Source organism: Trachinotus anak, unplaced genomic scaffold (assembly GCF_046630095.1).
Source record: "Trachinotus anak isolate AG129_WGS33_773 ecotype Australia unplaced genomic scaffold, CSIRO_AGI_Tana_v1 ptg000013l, whole genome shotgun sequence".
Lineage (NCBI taxonomy): Eukaryota > Metazoa > Chordata > Actinopteri > Carangiformes > Carangidae > Trachinotus > Trachinotus anak.
Window position 1 is genome coordinate 28,092,776 of NW_027273864.1, and position 26,241 is coordinate 28,119,016.

Consider the following 26,241-nt stretch of genomic DNA (forward strand, 5'->3'; position numbering starts at 1 on the left):
GTAACTACTCACACCTGACTGACTGCAAGCAAAAGATTAAATCCTTTCAAATGGAGCCTGTGGACTGCTTCTCCTCCTTTGCTCATATTCATGAAGTCAGGTCCAGTATAATCCTAGAACACATGCATGTGTGTAAATGACATTTTCAAGTTTACATGATTGTTTTAGTAAAGTCCCCTGTAAGCTTCTGTAATTACTTTAGCATTTATAGTTTTAGTCTGTTATTTTTCTGCAGCAGATGAAACACTATATTATAATCATGGGTTGTGTATTTACAAGAGAACCCAACTCTTTTTAACTATTCACATTTCTTATTCCTGTGCTCCAGAAACCAAAGGTTAAAAATGTGAGTGGGACGCTGTGAGGCCATTAAATGTTTGTGGAATCTCTTACACCCAGATGAATGTTTCAGATCTTAAACTTTATGTCCAATATAAACTCTGGATGAGACCTGTTACAGCGTAAACCACACAGCTACTGTAAAATACAGCTCAAACTAATGACTGACTGATGAAAGGAAGCATTCAACTTTTTGAGAATGAAATTTGCAAGCAAGTCTGTACTGCCAGACTGTTTCTGTTTTTATTTAGTTCGCTGATACTTCATGAAGTCAGTGCCTCTTGATTTGTGTGTGGGGTGGCCCCATTTAAAGGTTCTACAGTGCATCAGTATTCACAGCACTTCACTTTTTCCACATTTTGTTACGTTACAGCCTTATTCCAAAATGGATTAAATTCATTTTTTACCACAAAATTCTACACACAATACCCCATAATGACAAAGTGAAAGAAGTTTGCTTGAAATTCTTGCAAATATATTAAAAATAAAAAACAAAAAACATCACATGTGCATAAGTATTCACAGCCTTTGCCCTGACACTCAAAACTGAGCTCAGGTGCTTCCTGTTTCCACTGATCATCCTTCAGATGTTTCTACAACTTGATTGGAGTCCACCTGTGGTAAATTCAGTTGATTGGACGTGATTTGGAAAGGCACACACCTGTCTATATAAGGTCCCATAGTTGACAGTGCATGTCAGAGCACAAACCAAGGCCATGAAGTCCAAGGAATTGTCTGTAGACCTCCGAGACCGGGTTGTATCGAGGCACAGATCTGGGGAAGGGTACAGAAAAATGTCTGCAGCATTGAAGGTCCCAGTGAGCACAGTGGCCTCCATCATCTGTAAATGGAAGAAGTTTGGAGCCACCAGGACTCTTCCTAGAGCTGGCCGCCCGGCCAATCTGAGGGATCGGGGCAGAAGGGCCTTAGTCAGGGACGTGACCAAGACCCCGATGGTCACTCTGACAGTGTTCCAGCGTTGCTCTGTGGAGAGAAGAGGACCTTCCAGAAGGACAACCATTTCTGCAGCACTCCACCAATCAGGCCTGTATGGTAGAGCGGCCAGACGGAAGCCACTCCTCAGTAAAAGGCACATGACAGCCGCCTGGAGTTTGACCAAAAGGCTCCTGAAGGACTCTCAGACCATGAGAAACAAAATTCTCTGGTCTGATGAAACAAAGATTGAACTCTTTGGCCTGAATGCCAAGCGTCATGTCTGGAGGAAACCAGGCACCGCTCATCACCTGGCCAGTACCATCCCTACAGTGAAGCATGGTGGTGGCAGCATCATGCTGTGGGGATGTTTTTCAGCAGCAGGAACTGGGAGACTAGTCAGGGTCCAGGGAAAGATGAATGCAGCAGTGCACAGAGGCATCCTTGATGATAACCTGCTCCAGAGCGCTCTGGACCTCGGACTGGGGCGAAGGTTCATCTTCCAACAGTGAGTAGTTTATTTCATATTTCCTCAAGTCATGTTTATCCTGTTGAACATCTCATCTCCTTGGTGAGCTGGATTAGTTACTCACTTGAGATTCAAATGTTGGCAGTTGTGTTGTGTTCACTTCACACTCAGACTTTATGAGCAAACAGTGAAGTCTTGATCGATGCAAGGTGTCAGATGAGGTTAAAGTTGTAAACTGGACACTACTGAAATCCAGGACGACCACAGCTGCTGTTCTCAGTTTGCTGCAGAGGCTTTTCTTTATTTTTGAAGGAGGCTCAGTTGGTCTGGAGTTCGAGTTTGTGGGTCACCTGTGGAAAGAGAATCTCACTCATCTTAATATTTTTTTTTAAATCATATGAAAATCAACAGCAGTTCGCAGGTTTCTGGGGCAAGATTACTCAGCTTTAGCAGCAAAAATCCCCAAACACACACACACACCAAACAAACCTATTCAAATGATATGGTTGTTATGGTTTAATATTTGAGTACATGGTCTTCAAGAAAACGCAGGTTTCAATAGTAGGAACCTTGTCTTGTTTTCTTGTTTTCTTCCTCTGAGTGTTGAACATAGTTCAGACACAGAGCAACACTTCAGTCCTGTCACTAGAGGTCACCACAGACCTGCAGCTCAGAGAGGAGCTTCCTCCTGTGGGCTCATTGTGTGCACATCCTCCAAAACTTTGATTTATCAGTCAAAAAACTGTTGCTGAGTGACTCTCAGTGCTGCAAAATGGAGACAACAAACATGTTTACAAGGTTTTTCACTTTCATTTATTTAGATTTGTTATTCTGAGTTTACTGTGTGTGCAACCACCACTGGAAGTGATCACACACTCATCAACCTCATATCATTTTACAGGCTTTATATCTGAGATGAATTCAAGCTCTCGCTGACTGAGAAGAAGAGTGCATTTAGGTGAGGGATCAAGGTGGAGCTGCAGAGGGAGCAGACTCAGCTGATGGAGATTCACGCCCACAGATAAATTCTTTAAATCATGTGTCTGGTAATTTCCATTGAGTTGTATTGATATAAGACACAGACGGTAAAACAAGCTGCTGCCACTGCCCCAGACAGACAAAGTGACGAGAGACGAGGAGGTGACGTCCTCACTGATGACATGAGACTGTCTCTCACCATCTTATCACTTATTGTAATACATTTAAAAATCTTTAAATCTCATCCCTGGTCATTTCCTTACAGGGAACAAGCTACAACCACTGCCCCAGTGACAGAAACATTACAACTGACGAGGAAGCGACGTCGTCACTGATGACCTGCCTCAATGAGAGGACTGAGTGCATTTTCATTTTGACCCCTAAAGAGCGCAGCGACATGTAAATGTAAATGCAGTGGCCTGAGGGCTGTTTGTTCATTATGTTTAAATACTGTCGCTGCAGAGCAGGTTCAATCTTTGAAGATCATCATTTTAATATGTTCGTAGGTGAGTACATACATGAGTATATGAAAATGCAAATTGGAGTACTGCATTTTCTTTTTAAATGATACTTAAAGCGTCCTGTGGGCAGTGGGGTCACATGACTGCTGGGCTGAGGAGCACAGGTGGAGAACTGGGCAGCTCACACAGGTGTCCTGAGTTTTCTTTGTTCTGTGTCCTGAGCTCATTCTGTTTGTCCTTCAGCTGAGCTGCTCTCACCTTTGTTCCTGAGCGAGTCGTTTATTTCATTATATTTCCTCAAGTCATGTGTATTTTGTTGTTGAGTGGTACATTTAATCTCCTTGGTTTGTTCTCCCACGATTATATATTTAAAGTGATAATGTTTGTACTGATTTTGATTTAGAATTGTTTGTTGATTTATTCAAGATAAAGTGATAGAATTTGACCTGTCTGTTCGCTTTCTTTCATTTGTAGACATGTGACCACTCACACCCAACTGGCTGCAAGCAAAAGATTAAACACCTTCAGATGGAACCTGCTTGTCCTGCTTTGCTCACATTCATTCAGTCCAGCGTTTTATCCTAGAACACAAACATGTGTCAGAAATCTCAATTCTATCATGGATCTTATTTCAGTTTCAAGTTTATATGATAATTCTATTGAAGTCTTCTATAGGCCTTTGTAATGACCTTAATGTTTATAATGTAGTCTGTTATTTTTCTGCAGCAGATGCTTTGAGGACAGACCACTATAATCATGGATTGGACGCTACAATCATAATCCGGATCATGCATTTAAAGGAGAACCAACCCTTTGACAGAACTCACTGGAACTGCTTTTGTCAATGTCTGTGTAGAGAGACAAAGCAGACAACTGTGTAAAACTTGTGTTCAAAGTTCCTACACAGTGTGTGACACTGAATTTACAAGCACAATTTTGATGCCGTCCTTACACCTTAAAATGATTGGACAAAGCAGAGTCCCATTAGAGGGCAGGTGGTTCTGGTATCTTCTTCTCTATCGCACATCCTGAAAGATGTGGTAGATTTTCAAGATGGACAGCGCTGGCTTTAAAATACATAATTATAACTGCATTTGCTCCTTGTTATTTTCTTGGTCTTGTTAATATGTGTATGTTTCTGTAAACAGTATATTTACTTTGAGTTCCTTGTGTTTTACTAATTTTATACATTTGTTTTACTGCTTTATTTATTTTAATTGTCCTTTGTACAGCACTTTGGTTTCAGCTCAGGCTTTTTAAATGAGCTCTAGAAATAAAGTTAACCATCTAAAACCGTCTCACCTCTGTCAAGTCATGACACAGTATTTTATCGAATGTTAATTATTAAATTAGATTATTAATTATACAAAACCTTTTGGTGGGAAAACACAAAATCTGACACAAACTATTTATTTTTGTCTTTGAATGTGTAAATATTTTATTAAGCGTGACCAGGATTAAATGATTAATTCATTAGCTATACCATTTATCCTTTTAGGGCCACAGAGGGTCTAGAGCCAATCCCAACTGACACTGGGTGAGGGGGGCTACACCTTGGATAGGTCACCAGTCACAAGAAGGACTAAATTTAAATTCTACAGGATTCAATTATAAAATCCATGTGTCTAGATCAAAACCTAATGAGGTGAGATCAGCTCAGTAAGGGGACGTCATACATGTTGGAGTAAAAGGAAACAGGAAACTGTCTTTACATTAAAGTTATTTAATTACATCAAATATGAAAAGAAAAAAACATCCATGGTTTCTGATTTTACAACTGGAAGAAAAAAAAAAAAACACTGTTTACAATTCAGCTCCATTCATGGTTGTCCTGGCAACACATTGGTTGATTGTGGTTGCTGTAGCAGTGTAGCGGCAGATTAATTAAGGCAGGTTCTGGATTTATAAACACCTGCTGACTTTCTGATCGTCAGTGGGTCACTAAATAAATCGTTTATTCGCTGCAGCCTCTCACAGGTGAATGTTTTTGCTCTGATCTGTGTCACTGTGGGAACGTGAGGATGTTTTCAGGCTGAGAAGTGAAGCTGGTTTTGCACAGCAAGGCCTTCTGATCAATACAAAGCTTCTTTAAGTGGTTTGAATTAACCGGCAGATAAAAATAAAGGTTAAGGACAGTTTCTGCCGAGGATGCTAGGAACATCCTGGTACTTTTGTCTCTCCGCTGGTGGAGGTGGAATGTTTCAGGAGCAGAGCATCATGGGAAGGGCATTAATGTACATGTGAAAACTAAACTGGGAGCAAACAGAAACAGTGGAGCACAGCTGATAAAACTGTGAAGGTAATTATCATCAGTCATGTTGGCTTTTAGAAACATCATCAAAAGAGGAAAAGAAACCAAACATTGTGCAGATTCTTCATCGTTCACTTGAAGGTTTCTCTTCCCTCTGATGAGGTTTAGAAACAGATGAGGAGCAGTCGGAGTTGAGCTGGAGCCTGAAAAATAACAGATTATAAACCGAGCTGAACGCTGAGGACAACTTTAACTCTGTTCAAATGTCCGGCATGTTTATTAACGCTGAATTCATTCATTCATTTTGAAGACTGGGGTCATCCTGGTAGGGTCAGGGGTCTTTGCTGTGTGTGTGCGTCACTGCTCGTTCTGCTGTGTGTCTGTGATGGTGGACACGGCGCCCTGGCCCTTGCTGACGTCGCTGATACAGGCCCACTGACCGTCCATCGACTCCTTCCACAACGTCACCTACAAAATAAACACAAACACACGGTCATATGAAGAGAAGTGTGTATAAGCGTGTTCATTTACAGCCAAGGTGCTAACAATTATAACACAATTTCCTACACCCCAAGGTGACATCTTCAAATTTTTGTTTTTGGCCTTATCAACAGCCCCAGACTTCAACTTATTACTGGGCTGATAAACGGAGACAGGCGACAATGACAGGAATCACATCACATCCATACAGGGTCAGTCATAAACTGCTGTTACTTTTTTTGGTATCAAACTTAAACAATTATTAAAATTGTTGCTTTTAGTCAGTCGACTAACCCATTAATTAATCCATCGTTAAGTCATTACAGCAGCCTTAACTCGTGGTAAACTTCACCTTTACCAGATTTTTTCTCTTCAAAGTGTAAATGCAGATCTATAACTTAAGAGGCACAAATGTCAAAATACAAAGTGTCTCCTCTGGACTGGACTTAAACATCAGGTTAGTTCCCTAAGAAACTGCAGGTAATATTACTGAGGCAGGGGCAGAAAAATCTGAGAGCTCCAGACAGGATTAAAATCACTGTGTGAATGAATCCAGCTACAGTCAGGTGAAAAGAGTCAAATAAGCAAATGAAAAAGGCACAGTGCCTGTATGACTTTCTACCTTGTTGTCTCCCCCAGACACAGCCAGTATATTTCCAGTGATAGACCAGCTGACGTGCCAAACTACATCATTGAACTTATGGAGCAGTTTGGCCGTCCAGGTGTTTCCCGCCGGGTCGTCACACGTCCAGATAAACACACGTCCGTCCTGGAGGAAGGTGAAAAGACAACAGTTAAAGTGTCTCCAGCTCAGATGAGGAGGTGTGTCACCAAGAAGACAGTGTTTGGTTTTATTTATCAGAGTTTACAGGTTTCTGTGAATAAATCTTTTTTTCTATTCTGACTCATTTCATCATTGTGCTTCTTTTAAAAAGGAGTAATGGAGATTAATGCAGCCTGTTCATGATGAGAGATTTCCTGCCAGTTTGTAAATCAGGCAAAAAAAGAAAAAAGAAAAAAATAAGTGTACTGGATATTATCTCTGGCTCCACCTAGTGGTTCAGGTGAGTAAATTCACAACAGATTTTATTTAATTTTAAAATGAACTGCTGATAAAAAGGAGAGGGGTTTGGCAACATAATGAGGTGTCTTCTTAACCACAATGTAAGGTATTTGGTTAAAATAAAGTTAGTAGCAAGTGAAAGAGATTAGTGGTGTACCCTGAGGACGGTGGGCCAAATATCTTTTAACAAAAAGAAGAAAAATGGAAAAAGAATCAAAATATTTTTTGATTTCTTTTTTGTTTTGTTTAACTTTGCAAATCTTTGCCGATAAAGATTTCAGTGAGAAAAACAAAGTCTCACCTGGGAGCAGCTGGCGATGGTGCTGGTGGGGAGACCAATAGACGGAGCCCAGCCAACGTCTCTCACCCAATCACTGTGAGCCTCCAGCTTCTGGTCCTCCTTCCACTGACCGTCTTCCTCTCTGGAGGCAGGATGTGACAATCAGTGACAGCTGACTCATTAACTCTCAGCTCTCTGAGCCTTTATTTCACAAAACAAGAAAACTTTGCTCCCTGACAGGAGAACTCCTGTTTCACAAGACACTCCTTTGATGATGTCATTTGAAAAATTTTCATCTTCTTTGTCGTAACTAAATGTTTGAATTCTAATGAGTTAACACTTCTTTCCAAGTCTTCAACATGAAATTTGATGCTGAACTCACAACATGAGTTCTTTCTTGCAAGTATACAGTTGATGCTAATGTTAGCCATGTAGCAGTGGCAAAACTTATGAATAGCTCCTTTAAAAACTGTGAAAACCCTGAAATTAAATATCTAGTGCACATTTAAAACTGTATGAGTGACTCTGCTTTACCAACTGTATGATTTGTACTGTGTCCCATTTTTCCTTCATCACTAAAAACAACACAGAAAATGTCAAGCACCACAGAAAGTTTAGTAAAAACTACAGTAACATACTTCCAGAGTTTGACCAGGTTGTCGCAGCCTCCAGAGACGAAGCGTTTGACGTAGTTTGGTTTCTGTCCTGACGGCTGATCGATCAGGCTGCCTGGAACCACAGCAGGAGCCCAACTCACGGCGTTACAGCCAATCTGCAGCAAGATTAGAACTGGATTTATAAACAGAGATCTGAGGAGAACAGCGTTAGCTCACTGTGTTATCCAATACACATTACACTCAATGGAATAAAATGACAGAGTGTAAACAGGCAGCATCACAGAGTAAGGAACAGAGTTGACAACCAGCTGCGTTTCATCTCACATCGTGATGGAAATAAAACAAATTAAAGTTGTGTGTTACTCAGACGTGTGTCAGACTCACAGTGTGTGCGTTGCTGATCTTCTTCACGTCCCACTGCTGATCACCGGTAAACGTGAGGAGGGAAATGGCTCCATCTGAGCTACCGCAGGCCAAGATCAGACCAAAGTCATAAGGACCCCAGCACACAGAGTTCACTGCAGACACACAACAGCAGAGTTAACAACAAGAGATTGTCGTGGAAACATCACAGCTGTTTGAAATGGACTCGAACCGTCAGCACTGTAATTATGACATTGACCAAATCCCCAGTAAATCCCTCCTCTGAAGGGAGGAAAGAGATAAAAGAGAATAATAAGCCTTAAATGCCTTAAATGAAAACCTGGATATTTCCTGTAAAGAACCAGAGTGATAACAGGGAGGGGACACAGAGGTTAAACTTAAGTCACAAGGATAATCACACACCGTTTCCTCTAGGAGGGAGGAGGGAGCACAGAAACACAAATATGAAGCACAATGTTATTTTACTTGGACACACACAGAGCTACCGACCTGATGACTCATGACCCGTGTATTCGTACATCTTGTCCCAGGCTCCGTTCTCCTCCTTCCAGATGATGACTTTACGGTCATAGGAACAGGAAGCCAGGATGTTGCCGAACATCGGATGAGCCCACGCTACCTGCCACACTGGACCTTCGTGGCTACACACACACACACACACACAGATTTACCAAAATTCAGTTCCAAATGCTGGGTGTGAAACTCATTTAATACAAAATTGCTAATAATTGAAGAGCAAGCTTAAATGTGATACCAGTGTTACAGATTAAAGCCGTCTTGTGAAACTTCAGCTTCTTACCCTCTGAGGTCTGCGACCAGTATCTGACCTCCATTTCTAACATCAAAGATCTTCACGGTGCGATCAGAGGAACAGGTGGCAAGTCGAGTCCCATAGTAGTCCATCTGGGCATCGTGCTAAAACCACAGAAAAATACCTTAAACCTGCAACAACTGATGTTTGACCACTTAAGGTCAGTGGAAACAATCTATAAACACAACACTGATACTATCACCTTTTAAGTTTCTTGTTAGCAAACTGTTGCTTATTTCTACATCCAGCAGTCAGAGAGCAACATGATGATTCATGTGGAGTGCAAAGCTGAGGGGAGCTGCAGATTCATCTGATTAATTCTCCTTTTACATCCATTTAAAACATTGTTTTATAAAATGTATTACTTAAAGTCATCAGAGTGAAAATAACTCCCTCCTACCTTTGCTCCCACCTAGTGCTTCGACATTTCCAATAACACTAACAGTATCATGAGAAATATCAACAGAATCAAGGCTGGGAAATGTTCATGGCGGCTGACAACATAACAAACTGATGAACAGTTAACCACAGTTTCTATGTTACTGACCAACTATTAAAACCAAACAGTTAAGTGAAAGGCTGGTTTTGTGAGACTTTTTATTCTGCGTAAACAGGATGTGTCTGTAAATCACACCAGCACTGAAATTCAGTCTGAAGTAACGAGCACAAACAGTACACGAAGTACACCAAGCAAAAATGTCAGCTCATCAGATTACAGTTGTATCATGACTTAATCTTCAATATTGATTAATCTGGTAAATACTATCTTGAATACTAGTTATATAACACACATAATATATATATATAATAATACTCTGAGCAGTCTACATGAAACATGAAACAGAGACAAATAAACAATTAAAGCATTCAATCCTCTAATTGAATAGGTCAGAACCACGGAATACTTGCACTTTTATTCTGAAAACCACCTAAAAGATTAATTGTCTATTAAAATAGTGTTTGTAGACAACTAAGTTCAGCTCGTATTGACATGATATACGCTGAAAACATGAACATGAACAAGATACATATGAGGTGATTACCCATAACAATAATATTACATTAGTGAAGCCTGTCTGTTTAGCAAATGCTAACGTTAGCTTGAGTCACTAGGATAAACAGGTATAACTTAAACTTAAATAACTTACGATCATATCCTCATGGGAGGTGTCCACCGTGTTGATAACAGAAACCTAAAGGTCACAAAAAATAAGCAAATCAGAATTAAAACTACACAAAAATCAAGATAAAACTTTAATGATTAGCTCTCTGCTGTTAGCATATCTGCTAACGAGCTAGCTACTGGGTCACGTCAGCAACCGGCGGTAAACGTTAAACAACACAAACGTTAACAACGTCACCTGCAGCTTAAATCAGACGTTACCGGACTCACCATGTCTGCGGGTAAACCAGAGACTAACTCCAGAAAAATATTCCTTGTTTCTCTGGAAAATGAATTGACCGGGTTCGCCGACCGCTCCGACGTGGCAACAAGTGCACAGCTTGGTCCCACCAGTGTTCCTACCGGCGGAAACGTCAAAACACCGAGCAATGGTTCCACATGCCAACAGCTTACTTCACACTCGACAGTTAGAGGTTAAAATCAAACCTTAAAAGCTGTCAAAGAAGACGTAGATGTTAAAGTAAACAGTAGCAGTAAACAGCAGTAAACTGGCTGCTCCTGTCATTTAAATCCCGTCTGGAACTACAAGTCATTTTAAGCGGCTCATTGAGCTGTTTCTGTGTGAGGAGCTGCTCGTATCACTGGGAAGCTTAATTCACACTTGATGATATTTTTATTAGTTTTCTGTCTATTTGTGAGGATTTGACTGGGTTAAGAGTTTGAGGAGGCTCCGGCAGCATGAAGGTCCATTTCCGGTTTAGACAGATTCCAGGTGAGCGCCGTGAGTATTGTACCTGTAGGATGTTCTTCCTGATGGGCTTTTCCACCCGCAGGCCACGTGTCCACACGGTGGCTCCACAATCCCGAACCGCTTTTCCCTCCCGTCTATTTTTGTCTGAACTCGCCGGGTGTCGGGTTCCTCGCCGGGGGCTGATCCCGTGCTCCCTCCCTCTGTCCCCTGCGGCCTCGCCATGTTGTCGGGTTGAATCTTTTGCTCCACTTTTGTGACTTTATCGCAGAGTAAAACTCCCACAGCTGTCAAAGTGCCAACATGTCGAGTGTGTCTTACCACATCTCCAACCTGCTGGAGAAAATGACATCCACTGACAAAGACTTCAGGTAAGACAGACCTGCTGTCTGACGGTGAGACGACACTTTTGGGTCCTGACTCAGTCACTCACTGTTATTATGTGTCTGTCATTTCACTACACTAGAAGAATTAGTCTTTTAACTATTATTCTAATTATTGATTAATCAGGAGATTCATTTTTCACTTATTCGTTTTCTCCTCAGTGTAAAATGCCTGAAAACAGTGAAAAATACCTGTTATAATTTATTAGTACTAAATTGAAGCCATCTTGCTTTGTCCCAAACCCAAATATATCCGTTTAGTTTGACAAAAAAACAGCAAACATGTGGCATTTAAACTGATTAATTGCCTATAAAAGTAGATTAGTGATGAATTTTCAACTAACTGATTAATCGACTAATGATTGTTTGCCTTTAACCAACTCTGAGAAAGTGTTTTACTGTGTGGTGAGATAAGAGTGGTTATGAGTTTATTATAACACAGGTTTGAATCATTTTATCACTTTGTTCCTGTCTATGCGTGTGTGTGTGTGTGTGTGTGTGTGTGTGTGTGTGTGTGTGTCCAGGTTCATGGCCACTAATGACCTGATGCTGGAGCTGCAGAAGGACAGCATTAAACTGGACGAGGACAGTGAGAGGAAAGTTGTGACCATGCTGCTCAAACTGCTGGAGGACAAGAACGGAGAGGTGCAGAACCTGGCTGTGAAATGGTAAAAAAAATACACACACACACACACACACACACACACACACACACACACACACACACACAGTTATCAGATTATGACTGATAGCTGTGGCTTTTGCATCTTTTGATAAGTTTTTAATGAGGAAGTAACGTCCGAACTTGCTGATTCATTCAGTTTCAAGACTCAATCGTACGCCTCAAGGTCCTGTATCACTTGGGGCTAACATACATTCATTCGTTCATTCGTTCATTCATTCATTATCTTTATCTGCTTTTTCCTGTTTTCAATGTGGTGGCAAAATTATATTTCAAGGATCACGACCAAACATGAAACTAATAAAACTCTGCTTTGAGTAATAATCAGTGTCTCTTATGCTTTTTTAAACAAAAACGTTCAATAACCTCGTTAAAAAATCTTAAAATTAGAAGAATCAACGATCTGTGAATGTGAATGTTGTTCATTTTAAAAGTTTCAAATATTGGACACAAGATGTTTCCTGCTTCACTGAAAAGTCACTTCTAAGTGTTTGTGCCCCGAGAGGCTTCCAGCTCCCACATCACAGTGTAATTGTGTAATTATTGGGCCGTCATTGGGCCTGTGTCCAGGTGATGCTCTGAGATTTAAGGTGAGCTCAGAGAAACTTTCCCCCTTCAGCAGATGAGTGTAAAGACAAACTGCACATATATGATTCTGATTCTGATTCAAAATCTAAGAGAAGTAAGCAGAACACATTTTTCAAACTTCAATGGCATTTATTAGATTTATTGTGACTATTTTTATATTTAAATACTGTAATGTTCGTGCCAGATGTGTCAGGACAAAACGCACCTGATGTGGAAAATGAAGCAAACTGTGGGTATGTTTGATTTTTAGCCTGGCCCCTCTGGTGAGTAAGGTGAAGGAGCCTCAGGTGGAGACGATGGTGGACACTCTGTGCTCGAACATGGTGTCGGACAAGGAGCAGCTGAGAGACATTTCCAGCATGGGACTAAAGACTGTGATCGCTGAGCTGCCGCTGTCCTCCTCAGGTGAGAGCTGAAACACACCTGTCACCGTCGTCACGAGTTAAACAAAAAGAAAAAGTAACAAAAAGCTACGCTGATTATTAACACCAAACAAAAACATCACTGTAAAATCATCAGTCATTTAACCATGAACTTATCATGTCCTCTAAACTTCACATTTAATTACTTTGTCATTATTGGCCTTTAAGGGATAAACTTTTCAGTAATTATCAATTTTATTAATTATGATTATTCAAGTGTACTGAATTCTGAATCTCAATATTCCTGACTGCACTTGAAGGCAGCAAAAGCCCAACCTCACCACCGTGTTGAACAAAATGATTAACCAGTATGTGGAATAGCTCAGTGTTACATCTTGGTGTTGCTTCTTAAATTGTCCTCTGACGTCTTGTCCTGCGGGTTGCCAGGTTTGACTCTGACAGCCAGTGTTTGTAAGAAGATTACCTCCCAGCTGATTGGTGCCATGGGGAAACAGGAGGATGTGTCAGTTCAGCTGGAGGCCCTGGACATCCTGTCGGACATGTTGGGAAGGTAAATACAAAACATCAGAAACAAACAAACTGGCAACATTAATATAACAAAATTGTATCTGTACATACAGGAATGATAATGAGCCCCTGACTTGTACTGTAGCATCACCATCAGGCCAAATTTTCCAACTGCAATAATAATAACAATAACAATAACAATAACAATAATAGTAATAATGATGATGATGATGATGATGATGATGATGATGATGATGATGATGATGATGATGATAATAATAATAATAATATGTAGAAATTATGCAGTGAAATTAGACATTTAAAATGCAATAAAACAAAGTAAAATTGAGTGAAAACAGTTGGAAAAAAGTCTTCTGCATCCTTTAATTTGCTCCTTTCTCAGGGTGAAATGACTTAAGATATAGTGGAAAGGTATTAACACCCCAGGCTTTTATATTTATATATAGTATAAAAATATAAAAAGGCCAAGTGTGTTCAAACCTTTCCTTTTTATTTACATTGCATTTCAGTTGACTCAAAAGAAAAACTACTTTTCACACTGGAAACAAACAAAAGTGATCAGCTGATAGCGGGTGGGGGACATGAATCTTTTTGAGAACCAACAAACTACATGAAGACAGACATATTACAGTTTCAGGTCCATCAGCTGATCATTTAAAACAACCACCTCATCCCCGAACAGATCACATGTGATTGTTGTTGTGTTGTGATCCTTCCTCCAGGCTGAGCGGAGCACTGGTCAGTTTTCACAGCTCTCTGCTCTCCAGCCTCCTCCCTCAGGTAACAAACACTCAGTGACTCCACCTGAACAATGACACACAGGAACATGATGTTTTTAAACTATTAAATCTTTATTGTCGAGTATCTTCTGATCTTCTCTGTGACTTTTATTTTGTTGTTTTTTTTTTTGTTTTTTTTTTTTGTTCTTCTCAAATTCATCCTCATTCTGGCATGTTGTTTTCAGGCATTGCTGCTTTCAGCTTTATTTATTTTATTTTATTGTATTTTATTTTGTCGTTCATTCCTCTATCTGCCCTTTCATTCACTCATTCATTCATTAATTTATTCATTCACTCATTCTTCACGCCTACATTCCACCAGCTAACCAGTCCCAGAATGGCGGTCAGGAAGCGCTCCATCTTGGCTCTCGGTCACCTGGTGCCCTGCTGTAGCCCCGCCCTCTTCTCCCAGCTCACTGAACACCTGTTGACGGAGCTGGCCAAGGGTCCGCCCACTTCAGTGACCAGGACGTACATCCAGTGCCTGGCAACTATCAGCCGTCAGGGCGGCCATCGAGTGGGTGAGACCTGCTCCTGCGTTCATGTGTGACTCAGGCCTGGAGTGGAGGCTGAGAACACGTTACAGACTGATTTTTATATTATTTAATTTGTTTTTAAGGATATTTGACCCTTGACCTTCGACCTGAGCAGCTGAAAGTGCTGATTTCTCTTTGTCCTTCTGATGAGGATATTTTACAGCCATTATTTTAATTTTATTAAATCATTGTTCTCTTGTTTTAAACGTTTTTGTTTTTTTTTGTTTTTTTTTATTAGTTTTTTAATTTATTTTTTTATTCAAGACTGAATCTCAAAAACCCCAGTTTCTCTGCCTGTCAGCTGTTTTTGGTCGTTTGATTACAAATTTGTGAGACCTTTCCAATATCAACTAATATTAGTTAATGTTGTAGAGGGACCCTTAATTAGTATTTCGTGCTCACATAAATGAAGCTGTGATAATTTAATTGAAAATCAGTGTTTATCAGATTCAGTTTTACTGATGTTTATTTATTCTTTGTTTACTAGCTCATAGTGTTTATTCATTTTGTTGGACTGTGTGTCTGTGTGTGTGTGTGTGTGTGTGTGTGTGTGTGTCTGTGTGTATTGTGCAGGTGAACATTTAGAGAAGCTGATCCCCATGGTTGTGAAGTTCACCAGTGTGGATGATGATGAGCTGAGAGAGTACTGTTTCCAGGCCTTCGAAGCCTTTATTCGCAGGTATACACACACACACACACACACACACACACACACACACACACACACTCCCTGTCCTCTGTCTTTTTTCCTTCTCTCTCTTTATTACTTGCACTGTCTTCATTGGTCCATTGATTGTCAGGTGTCCAAAGGAGATGTCACCCCACGTTGCCGCAGTGACTAAGCTTTGTCTTAAGTTCATGACCTTTGACCCTAACTACAACTATGATGATGATGAGGAGGAGGAAGATAGCATGGACATAGAGGACGGGCTGGATGAAGGTTTGTGTGTATTTATCTGTTCGTCTGTTTCTTTTTCTGTGGTTAGTTCATGTGTCACAGAGAAGATCCGAGACTCTGGGGGGGTCCAGGCAAAGAAGCCCATTGAAGACCCCACCTACATGCAAACTATTGGTAGATACAATTTACATATGTCCCCTAAACACTTCACATGCAGACTGTCATTAGATGATACAATTTACAGATGTCCCTTAAACGTCTCACATGTAGACGATCAATAGACATGTATTGCTTGCTTTTATCTGTTCTCTTGCCTCTGAAGGTGAGAAGGTGATGTGTAAGCCCATGTGGGCGGGGCCCTGTCAGGTGTGTGACTCTTCAATAAAAACATTCATTCATTCAATAAGTGGACGATGGGAAAGTAGTTTCAGGGACCAGTTGAGGCAGAATTTGCAGCCTCTGGATGTGGTGTATTTGTCACTTTGTGGTCAGTTATACACGTAATTGTCTCATGTCTTTACCTTATGTGTTCAAGCAATTCAACTTTACAACACAAGAACCCATAATGCATTGCTTGGACGGTGTCTGTGTCCTGATCAGTTTATGTGACATCACAGATATAAATGAGGTGCGTGTTCGTAAAACAGACATTTCTCATGACTCCATCCAGAATCAGATGACGAGTACAGCGATGATGACGACATGAGCTGGAAGGTGCGACGCTCCTCCATCAAGTGTCTGGAGGCGCTGATCCACACACGCCGGGACCTCCTCCTCTCCTTCTACTCCTCCATCTGCCCCGCTCTGCTGGCCCGATTCAAAGAGCGCGAGGAGAACGTGAGGGCAGACGTCTTTGCTGCTTTTTCTACCCTGCTGAAACAAACACGAGTGGGACCGAGTCACCACGGACTCATCGTGACCGGTTCTGACCCGGGGTCGAGCAGGGACGAGGAGCCGGCGGTCGCCATGCTGAAGAAACAGGTACAGAAAGATTCACAGCTGTCACAGGTTCACTCAGGTGCGTTTACAGTATGTCAAAGGTGAGATGTTCTTTTTAAATGGGAGAAGAGGACGATCCCAGTCATGTGTGTGGAGCTAAAGAACCACAGCGTCAGTGGTTTTACTGCTGCTTTAAGAGCTTTTATAGGAAAATGATTTCAAAATAAAGCTGCAAAAACTCAAGAGAATCAGAGAATCATGAAAGAGGTTTGCAAGAAATCAATAAAATGGTGTGTGTGTGTGTCCAGGTGCCGCTGATAGTGAAGGCTCTCCACAGGCAGCTGAAGGAGAAGAGCATCAAATCACGACAGGGCTGCTTCTCTCTCCTCACTGAGCTCACTCACACTGTACCTGGAGCCCTGGAACAGCACATACCTGCTCTAATACCTGGTACACACACACACGCACACACACACACACACACACATTCTTTTTTTTCCTCAATCATTTCTCGTCTTTTACTTTAACTATTTCAGTTTCTCCTCCTCCTTTTCTCTCCTTTACTCCACCTTTTCACTTTCTTTTTTTATTATTTTCTCTCTTCCCTCCTCCCTCCTCCCTCCTTCCTTCAGGCATAGTCTTCTCCCTGACAGACAAGTCCACCTCCTCCACCATGAGGATCGATGCTCTCTCCTTCTTCCACGTCCTCCTCCTCTCCCACCCTCCTCAAGCCTTTCAGCCACACATGCAGGTTCTTTAAACCTCTTTTCATGCTTTGCATTTGCAGGAACTTAATCTCCTTGACTACATTTGACTCTTATAACTCACTAGAAGTCTGCTCTTAGGTTTCTAAACTCTCGTCACCATCTGTTTCTGTGCATCTGCAAAAACCTACAAAAGTTCATGTGTTATCCAGAATATTGAAGGTAACATTTACTGATGTGCACATGAACGTGAAATAAATAATGACAGGTAGGATCTCTGGAAAGAAGTTTGATATTTGAGGTGTTTTTCATTTGAATTCCTAACTGCACCAGAATGATTTTGATTTTTAAAGAGTGGTAATTGGCTGTAAAAGTCAATTTCTCATAGGCTTGGGGCAATTTTTCATGAAATTGATAATATTGAATATTGCAATATTTCTGTGTTCAATATTTTTCATAAAGAAAATATAACACACAGGAGACAAGGTGAACAAAACTTGCAGCCCATTCCAACAAAAAACAATACAAACAACAAGATCATGTGGTTCATTGAGGAACAGTCACGTGTCTGCAGGTGGACCAATCACCTGCTGTCACACATTCACACTCACTCACATGTTATTTGTTAACATTGTTGTGGGCGTTTGTAACACAAACCATCATGTTTTGTTGGTGTAACACGACTGTGCTCTGTGCAGGTGCTGCTGCCTCCGGTGGTGGCGTGCGTGGAGGACACTTTCTATAAGATCACGTCGGAGGCTCTGCTGGTCACTCAGCAGCTGGTCAGAGTGATGAGGCCGCACGGACAGACCGCCACAGCCGCAGGGTTCAACCCCAAACCGTTTGTCAGAGAGGTAGGAGGGCTCAGGATGGACCGGGCTCTCTCTGCTCTGATCCGACTGCGTTTCAATTTGATGTTTTAATCTGCTGTTTACTTTCCTGGCTGTTTACTGTCGGTTACATCATGAGATTGTGTTTCTTTAAGGTGTTTTCTGTCACCATGAAGAGGCTCAAAGCAACAGACATCGACCAGGAAGTGAAAGAGAGGGCTATTTCCTGTATGGGTCACATGGTGTGTCACCTTGGCGACCACCTGGGGCCGGAGCTGCCGGGTGTTTTGGCGATCTTTCTGGAGAGATTAAAGAATGAGATAACAAGGCTGACAGCAGTCAGGACCATCACCCTCATCGCTGCTTCTCCAATAAAGGTTCAGTCTAAGTCTAAGTGATAAATACTAAAAGAACGAAGTGGAGATTGAACAGTGACAGTAACTTCTTCTCTCTCGTCCAGATCGAGCTGACGTCCATCCTGCCGGAGGCTCTGTCTGTGTTGGGATCTTTCTTGAGGAAGAACCAGCGGGCTCTGAAGCTCGGCACGCTGGCCTGTCTCAACACACTGGTCACTCATCACGCCGCCAGCATCAAACCCGCAGCTCTGGAGCCTGTGCTGAGTGAACTTCCTGCTCTGGTGGACGAGGGCGACATGCATGTATCCCAGGTAGGGAGGAAAGCACCGGACCTGCTCCGGGATTACTGGGAGGGGGGTAACTAACGGGGGTAATTAAGAGATGTGGATACAACCATTTCTAGAACAACAGCTCCATCACCATATACAGAGTAGAGATCGCTCAGACAGTACATACCTGTGAAAAAAAACCTGTGTCCTGCAATGAAAGGTTGGTGTTCAACTAAGGAGTTCAGGAAAAAAAAGGTTTGCTTCTTCGTATATGTGGAGTCTTAAAATTCCTGAAAACTTTCAAATCTTGAACATCTCTGTACAACAGTAAGTGAGTGTTATGATTCTCCAAATCAATGGTTCAGTTTGTTTTTTTTTCCATTCTGAGCTCATTAAACTAGCCTGACTTTTACCACAGGTAAAATCAGAGGGAATACTGTCAGCTGTGGCAAACTAGGCAAATGATGGGGCCCCTAAAGGGAGAATGGGCCCCCGATGGCCTGTCCTATTGGCACATTTTGCAACTATAAACCCCCTAAAAAGACACTGTAAAGACGCAATACAAGTAAACGGTGTGTTTATTACACTGCTGCTGATGTGTCCTGTATCTAGTGTCTAACCATTGCCTACATATGAGGTGTTTAGGGAACATCTGTAAATTTTAGCAAATTGTACTATGGGTAAAAATTTGGCACTTGATCATGATCGGACCAAAATAGTCACATGACATACGCAGCTGAAATATACAGCTTGTCCTAACCTGAAATAGAATAAAAATAATTGAGCAAGAGTCCAAGTTTAGAGAAAGACGAGAAGAGCATTTAAGATGGACTGAAATCTGAGTGCTCAAAAAAACAAACAAACCAAAACACAAAAACATAAATACATATAACCAGATCTGTTGTTATTGTGGCAGAAAATACTGAGTCCATGTAGGACTCTGCTGCTCATAGTGAGAACCTGATATCTTTTCAGGGCCTTTAAGCCACTTTATGAAATACTTTGTGAATGGCAGCATTTAGATACCGACATCACCAAAACTTGAGAAATCCTGCACAATAACAGAAAACAAAAACATATGGGACCGAAAACATAGAAACCTCTTCACAGAAGTAATTATTATTTTGCACGACCTTGTTGACCTGTGAGCAAGTTTACCATCACACCACATAAAGTCCTTTTTATATTGATGTTCTTATAAAAAACAAGTCATAGTTTACCTGCAGTGTACCTGTGTTTAGGTCTCCGTCACCTTGCTGACCTGCATGGCCAAAGCCTGCCCCTCCTCTCTGGCTAAGATCAGCTCCTCTGTGCTGCCGGGAGTCTTCAGGCTCATCCACTCTCCACTGCTGCAGGGAGGAGCACTGGCAGCCATACTGGATTTCATACAGGCGCTGGTGCTGTCCAAGTCCACTAACCTGGGCTACAGGTAGGACCATAGAGAGTGGGAGCCGTGGGGTGGATGTGTCTAGATCTAGGAAGAGTGTTTACAGCTCAACTGGTTTTGATGTTTTTGTTGAGCCGCAAAGGTTTTTAATGCTGATTTGAATCTGATATTTCTGAATGGAAGTGTGGGAGAAAATCTTCACCAGGACCAGATTCAGATCTTCACCACATTAACCATCTTAAATCATCACTGAAATACACCGATACACTGTTCAATAAACCGATGTGTATGTCAGTCAGTCAGTTACGTTTTGGAAGGAGTTGAGGACCCAAATGCAAACAGTCGAGGGAGAAGGTAGAAAAAAGGCAATTTATTAAACCAAAAAGTAAAACTTTGAATACCGATGAAAATGAAGAGAACTCAAACTCCACACAAAACTGAAAAAGACAGAAAACATCTGAGGAACACGAAGGAAAAAACAGGCGCAAGAGACACTGGAGCGTGAAACTGGGAAACAGAACAGACGAACTGGAAGACAGAGACTTAAATACACAAGGAAGGCAGGGGCAACACAGAGGGGCAACACGGAGGGGCGACACAGAGGGGCAACACGGAGGGGCGACACAGAGGGGCAACAAGGAGGGGCGACATGGAGGGACGACACAGGAAATGAACCAAAAAGTCCAAAGAGAATAGATCCACACACACACACACATATATGAATATATATATATATATATATATATATATATATATACATACATACATATGATCCTCTCCTTTCCTGTTTCCTCTCCTCTTCTCTTGTTTCCTCTCCTCTCCTCTCCTCTCCTGTCTCCTCTCCTCTCCTCTCCTTTCCTCTCCTCTCCTCTCCTCTCCTCTTTCCTCTCCTCTCCTCTCCTGTTTCCTCTCCTCTCCTCTCCTTTCCTCTTCCTCTCCTCTTTCCTCTCCTCTCCTCTTTCCTCTCCTCTCCTCCCCCTCCTCTCCTGTTTCCTCTCCTCTCCTCTCCTGTTTCCTCTCCTCTCCTCTCGTCTCCTGTTTCCTCTCCTCTCCTGTTTTCTCTCCTTTCCTCTCCTCTCCTCTCCTCTCCTCTCCTCTCCTCTCCTCTCCTCTCCTCTCCTGTTTTCTCTCCTCTCCTCTCCTTTCCTCTCCTCTCCTCTCCTGTTTCCTCTCCTCTCCTCTCCTGTTTCCTCTCCTCTCCTCTCCTGTTTTCTCTCCTCTCCTTTCCTCTCCTCTCCTCTTTCCTCTCCTCTCCTCTCCTGTTTCCTCTCCTCTCCTCTCCTTTCCTCTTCCTCTCCTCTTTCCTCTCCTCTCCTGTTTCCTCTCCTCTCCTCCCCCTCCTCTCCTGTTTCCTCTCCTCTCCTGTTTCCTCTCCTCTCCTCTCCTCTCCTGTTTCCTCTCCTCTCCTGTTTTCTCTCCTTTCCTCTCCTCTCCTCTCCTCTCCTCTCCTCTCCTCTCCTGTTTTCTCTCCTCTCCTCTCCTCTCCTTTCCTCTCCTCTCCTCTCCTGTTTCCTCTCCTCTCCTCTCCTCTCCTCTCCTGTTTCCTCTCCTCTCCTCTCCTGTTTTCTCTCCTCTCCTTTCCTCTCCTGTTTCCTCTCCTCTCCTGTTTCCTCTCCTCTCCTCTCCTGTTTCCTCTCCTCTCCTGTTTCCTCTCCTCTCCTCTCCTGTTTCCTCTCCTCTCCTCTCCTCTCCTCTCCTCTCCTCTCCTCTCCTGTATCCTCTCCTCTCCTGTTTCCTCTCCTCTCCTCTCCTCTCCTCTCCTGTTTCCTCTCCTCTCCTCTCCTCTTTCCTCTCCTCTCCTCCCCCTCCTCTCCTCTCCTGTTTCCTCTCCTCTCCTCTCCTCTCCTGTTTCCTCTCCTCTCCTCTCCTCTTCCTCTCCTCCAGTCAGTTGCTGAAGTCTCTCACTGAGCCGTTTCACAGCTCCCCGTCCTCAGCAGACGGAGGCGTCATCCACAGACAGTCCTACCTCTCCGTCGCCCGCTGTGTGGCTGCTCTGTCGTCTTCCTGCCCCAAAGAGACACCGGCCACAGTTTCCAGCCTCATACAGCAGGTGTGTTAGTGTTTGTTCAGTTACAGTTACTCCTCCATGTGCTCTGTGTAGTGGTTTCTGCTCAGTGTTTTCCCTCCTCAGGTGAAGAACCCTGGCTCTCCTGAGTCTGCTCGTGTCCTGGCTCTCTTGTGTCTTGGGGAGGTGGGGAGGAGCGGCAGTCTGGGAGGAAGTAAGGAGGTGCAGGGAGTCATCCTGGAGGCCTTCACCTCCACCAGTGAGGAGGTAAGATAAACACTACCTGCTCACTGCTACTTTATTCCCCGGTTTACAAGGATTTGTTTCAACGTAAAGGGGATGTAGTCAGCACCACTGAATATATTCATATTGTTGTCTATTATAAACAAGGTTGTTGACTTGTTTACTTGTTCCTCACCTTTACCTGAGGACGACCATTTGTGTTTAAAACGTTTGAAATTCATGCAGAACTTTTTTGTTTGTGCCTCCTGATAATTGTAGTCGTACATGGATCCATGATTATTATTCTGAAAATATCAAACCAGACAACAAGAAAAATGTATCTGATTATCACAATAATTACTGATTATTTGTGTTTTATATTCTAATTGCCCCACTTTTCCAACTATTCCCAGAGTTTCCACTAGAAAATAATATCAACATTGTTTCAACATCTCAAACTAATTTTTCCATTAGTTTTTTTTTTTACCAAATCAAACTTATTTTTGCTTGATATCAAAGTGTAATTTTACTTTTCTTGGTTCCAGAGTCTCGTGATTATTTATTTTTCTTTGGCTTTTATGCCTTAATTGACAACAGACAGTAGAGACAGTCAGGAAACATAAACGTCTCTGGTTTATGACCAGACGAGACATGGACAACTTAACTGAAAGTTAGAAAGACTTTTTTCACCTCTTCAACAGTCAACAGTTAAAAAGCTGCTTCAAGAGAGACCATGAACCCCGATCTCCCCCTGCAGCTCATCAGTAAAGCAGTGTTAAAATACTGCAGATATATTCAGCTGAACATGTTCCTGGATGAACAAAGGTGAAAAATCGAAGCTGATCTCACACAGTGGCCTGTTTTCACACCTGTTTCTGGTTTCAGGTGAAGACGGCGGCCTCCTGCGCTTTAGGCAGCATGGCCGTCGGCAGCCTGAGCGACTACCTGCCCTTCCTGCTGAAGGAGATCTCCTCCCAGCCACGGAGACAATACCTGCTGCTACACTCCCTCAAAGAAGTCATCAGGTGTGTCTTCATGGGTTTGTGTGTCTGTTTGTGTGTGTCAGTATTCTCTGACCCACATCTCTTGAATTTCCTCTGCTTGGTGTGAGGCAGGTGTGCTTCCTAACTCTCTCTCTCTCTCTCCAGTGCCTGTCCAGCCTCCAGTCTCTCGCCCCACGTGGAGTCTATCTGGGCCTTGCTGTTCCAGAACTGCGAGTGTCAGGAGGAGGGGACCAGAAACCTGGTGGCTGAATGTCTGGGAAAACTGACCTTAGTCAGCCCTGCACAACTATTACCCCGACTGAAACAGCAACTTAAAGCTGGTACGAGGTGTGAGGAGGAGGAGTGTGTGCTGGGGCCTGAGTTACATTCATTCCCACTATGTGAGATACTTGCGCCACCAATGGATGGAGATCTTGGTGAACAGTAGGTCTGTCTGTCCATCCATCCAGAGCAAACACTGCTCAGATTGTCATGAAGTTTATTGTGGCTTGTTAGCAGTTTTTATGGGGAGAGTTGTTTCCAGCCATGCAGCTAATTCTGAAGCTGTCCCTCCTCTTCAACAGGCAAAACAACAGTGAGACACAAAATGATTGTCTTTTATGAAAACACAAAGCCTGAACAGTAAATATTATGAGGATGACACAGAAGTTATAGTGTTACTGTGATAAAAACATGTTTCTTTTCTCTGTTAAAAGGTCAATTTATATATATAAATTATATTTATATATATTTATAAACTAACACGAAGACTTTCCCTGTCCCCTCACAGGTTCTCCTCTGGCTCGCAGCACAGTGGTGACAGCTATCAAGTTCACTATTGTTGACCAACCTGCTCCCATAGACTCACTGCTGAAAGACTGCATAGGTAACAAAAACACACTTAGTTTCTCTTTACCTGTGAGGATGTAAACTTCAACCTAATCCAAACAACTAATGGTTATTTCTTCTTGGTTATTTGATGAATTATCTGGTTCAGTTCAGTCCCAACACTGAACCAACCCCCTGAAAATGGCTGAGCCAATGATTCATGCCAAATTTAAATAAGCTCTGACAGAAACGTAGGTACACACTGTTGAATAACCACGATGCCGTTTCCGCTCGGCAGGTGACTTCCTGAAGACCCTGCAGGATGAGGACATGAACGTGCGCCGTGTCGCTTTGGTGATGTTTAACTCTGCTGCTCACAACAAACCATCTCTGATCCGTGGTCTCCTGGCAACAGTGCTGCCTCACCTCTACAAGGAGACCCAGATCAGGAAGGACCTGATCAGAGAGGTAGGTTGGCTGGCGGGGAAGCTGAAGATGTTATTGATGGTGGATGGTGTTGAAACCTTTGTGTACTGCAGGTGGAGATGGGTCCATTCAAACACACGGTGGACGATGGTTTGGATGTGCGTAAAGCAGCATTCGAGTGTATGTACACGCTGCTGGACAGCTGCCTGGAGGGGCTGGACGTCCTGCAGTTCCTGGATCATGTAGAGGAAGGACTGAAAGACCACTATGACATCAGGGTGGGTAGAAAACATCCTCACCAACAGCGACGACATTCTGTAAGGCCGGTTTTTGCAATGAGATTTAAGCCGGGATCACGTCTGCAGCCTTTATAGATACAACATAAGGCAGGTTTTAACAACTAAGCATCGTGTATTTCTCATCTTAAATCTTTGTGTTTTTACACTGATTTTGGTGGAGACTTTAGGAGAAATTTGAAAGTGTTGCCAGTTTCAGTTTGAAAATCACAAGCAAAAACAGATTAAAGTCCAGTGAAGAAGCAGGAGTAGAACATCATTTTGCTTTATTTTTCCTTTGTGTGTGCGTGTGTTTTTGTGTGTGTGTGTGTGTGTGTGCGTGTGTGTGTGTTTTTGTGTGTGTGTGTTGCTGTAGATGCTGACCTTCCTGATGCTGGCCAGACTGGTCTCTCTGTGTCCCGCTGCTGTTATTCAAAGACTGGACAGATTGGTGGAGCCACTTAAAGCTACCTGCACCACCAAGGTAGTATAAAACACACACACACACATACACACACACACACACACACACACACACACACACACACACACACACAGGTCTCTCATTTCTGAACAAGTCAGTTGGAAACATTCACACATCAACAAGATGCAGTGGCCCTGAGAGCTCAGTGCGCTACAACTTCAGAAAACACATACAACCAGACAAAACACAATTTCACAAAACACCTTCATCATTTTGACAACATGCTCAGAAAATACTCTCAACACAACAGAAGTGTTTCTAAAAAGTGGCTGGGATGCACTTGTTGTTCACTGATGTGTGACTTTTGAAGTTAAAAGCATTTTGTGGGAGTGTGTTTTTTGTGTAAAATACACATCACGCTTGGTGTCTCCGTCACCTCCCACCGCCTGCAGGTGAAGGCCGGTTCTGTGAAGCAGGAGTTTGAGAAGCAGGAGGAGCTGCGGCGTTCGGCCATGCGCGCCGTCGCCGCCCTGCTGGCCGTGCCCGAGGTGGAGAGGAGCCCCAGCATGGCCGACTTCGCCAACCAGATCAGAACCAACGCTGACATGGCATCCATCTACCAGAGCGTCCAGGGAGGGGAGGGGGGGAACCTAGGACCCACAGAGAGCATGGATATGAGCTAGACACAGGTTGATGGAAAAGGTGTTTTATTATGATGTTTTTTAGTCCGAATTTCCTCTGATAAAAATACATTTTATGATAGACATGTGGTAAGTTTTGCAGTTTCTTTTTCTCCATTTTGTGTGTTCCCCTGTAAGACCTGGGTTTAATTAACACATGAAATAAAGTGGAAGCATCACTCTGACTACGTTAGGTCTT

The 26,241-nt window shown here is 42.6% G+C and overlaps 2 protein-coding genes and 1 long non-coding RNA gene across 3 annotated transcripts; 2 read left to right on the top strand and 1 right to left on the bottom strand.

Annotated features, from left to right (window-relative positions):
- The first annotated feature begins 1,639 nt into the window (after window positions 1–1,639).
- Window positions 1,640–3,636, top strand: LOC139631292 (uncharacterized). Its single transcript, XR_011693343.1, has 3 exons — window positions 1,640–1,780; window positions 2,643–3,225; window positions 3,311–3,636. It is a non-coding gene; the product is annotated as an uncharacterized lncRNA (long non-coding RNA).
- A 1,251-nt stretch (window positions 3,637–4,887) lies between these two features.
- sec13 (SEC13 homolog, nuclear pore and COPII coat complex component) lies at window positions 4,888–10,615 on the bottom strand. The gene is made up of 9 exons (XM_071495412.1): window positions 10,460–10,615; window positions 10,215–10,259; window positions 9,055–9,170; window positions 8,745–8,896; window positions 8,256–8,389; window positions 7,893–8,026; window positions 7,276–7,396; window positions 6,534–6,680; window positions 4,888–5,899 (listed from the first exon to the last, which is right to left on the bottom strand). Exons 1-9 carry the CDS (start codon window positions 10,460–10,462, stop codon window positions 5,789–5,791), a joined length of 963 nt encoding a protein of 320 aa, XP_071351513.1. The 5' UTR covers window positions 10,463–10,615; the 3' UTR covers window positions 4,888–5,788.
- Window positions 10,616–10,760: 145 nt separating this feature from the next.
- cand2 (cullin-associated and neddylation-dissociated 2 (putative)) lies at window positions 10,761–26,227 on the top strand. The gene is made up of 24 exons (XM_071495389.1): window positions 10,761–11,308; window positions 11,845–11,988; window positions 12,841–12,995; window positions 13,400–13,523; window positions 14,224–14,281; window positions 14,603–14,801; window positions 15,390–15,495; window positions 15,617–15,756; window positions 16,385–16,695; window positions 16,962–17,103; window positions 17,286–17,404; window positions 18,056–18,211; window positions 18,343–18,564; window positions 18,648–18,854; window positions 20,054–20,241; window positions 22,084–22,249; window positions 22,331–22,471; window positions 23,312–23,451; window positions 23,575–23,750; window positions 24,200–24,295; window positions 24,536–24,705; window positions 24,777–24,941; window positions 25,315–25,422; window positions 25,815–26,227. Exons 1-24 carry the CDS (start codon window positions 11,241–11,243, stop codon window positions 26,043–26,045), a joined length of 3,732 nt encoding a protein of 1,243 aa, XP_071351490.1. The 5' UTR covers window positions 10,761–11,240; the 3' UTR covers window positions 26,046–26,227.
- The last annotated feature ends 14 nt before the right edge of the window (window positions 26,228–26,241 follow it).

What these genes read in the sequence shown, in the direction of transcription:
- sec13 (XM_071495412.1), bottom strand. An exon ending in CTGGTCGCAGACCTCAGAGG is followed by an intron (nt 8,897 to 9,054) that starts GTAAGAAGCTGA and finishes GTGTGTGTGTAG; the next exon opens with CCACGAAGGTCCAGTGTGGC. An exon ending in TGTCTGGGGGAGACAACAAG is followed by an intron (nt 5,900 to 6,533) that starts GTAGAAAGTCAT and finishes TTTATTTTGTAG; the next exon opens with GTGACGTTGTGGAAGGAGTC.
- cand2 (XM_071495389.1), top strand. Translation starts at nt 11,241, where the DNA reads ATGTCGAGTGTGTCTTACCACATCTCCAACCTGCTGGAGAAAATGACA. An exon ending in TCTCCAGCCTCCTCCCTCAG is followed by an intron (nt 14,282 to 14,602) that starts GTAACAAACACT and finishes ACATTCCACCAG; the next exon opens with CTAACCAGTCCCAGAATGGC. An exon ending in CATACCTGCTCTAATACCTG is followed by an intron (nt 17,104 to 17,285) that starts GTACACACACAC and finishes TCCTTCCTTCAG; the next exon opens with GCATAGTCTTCTCCCTGACA.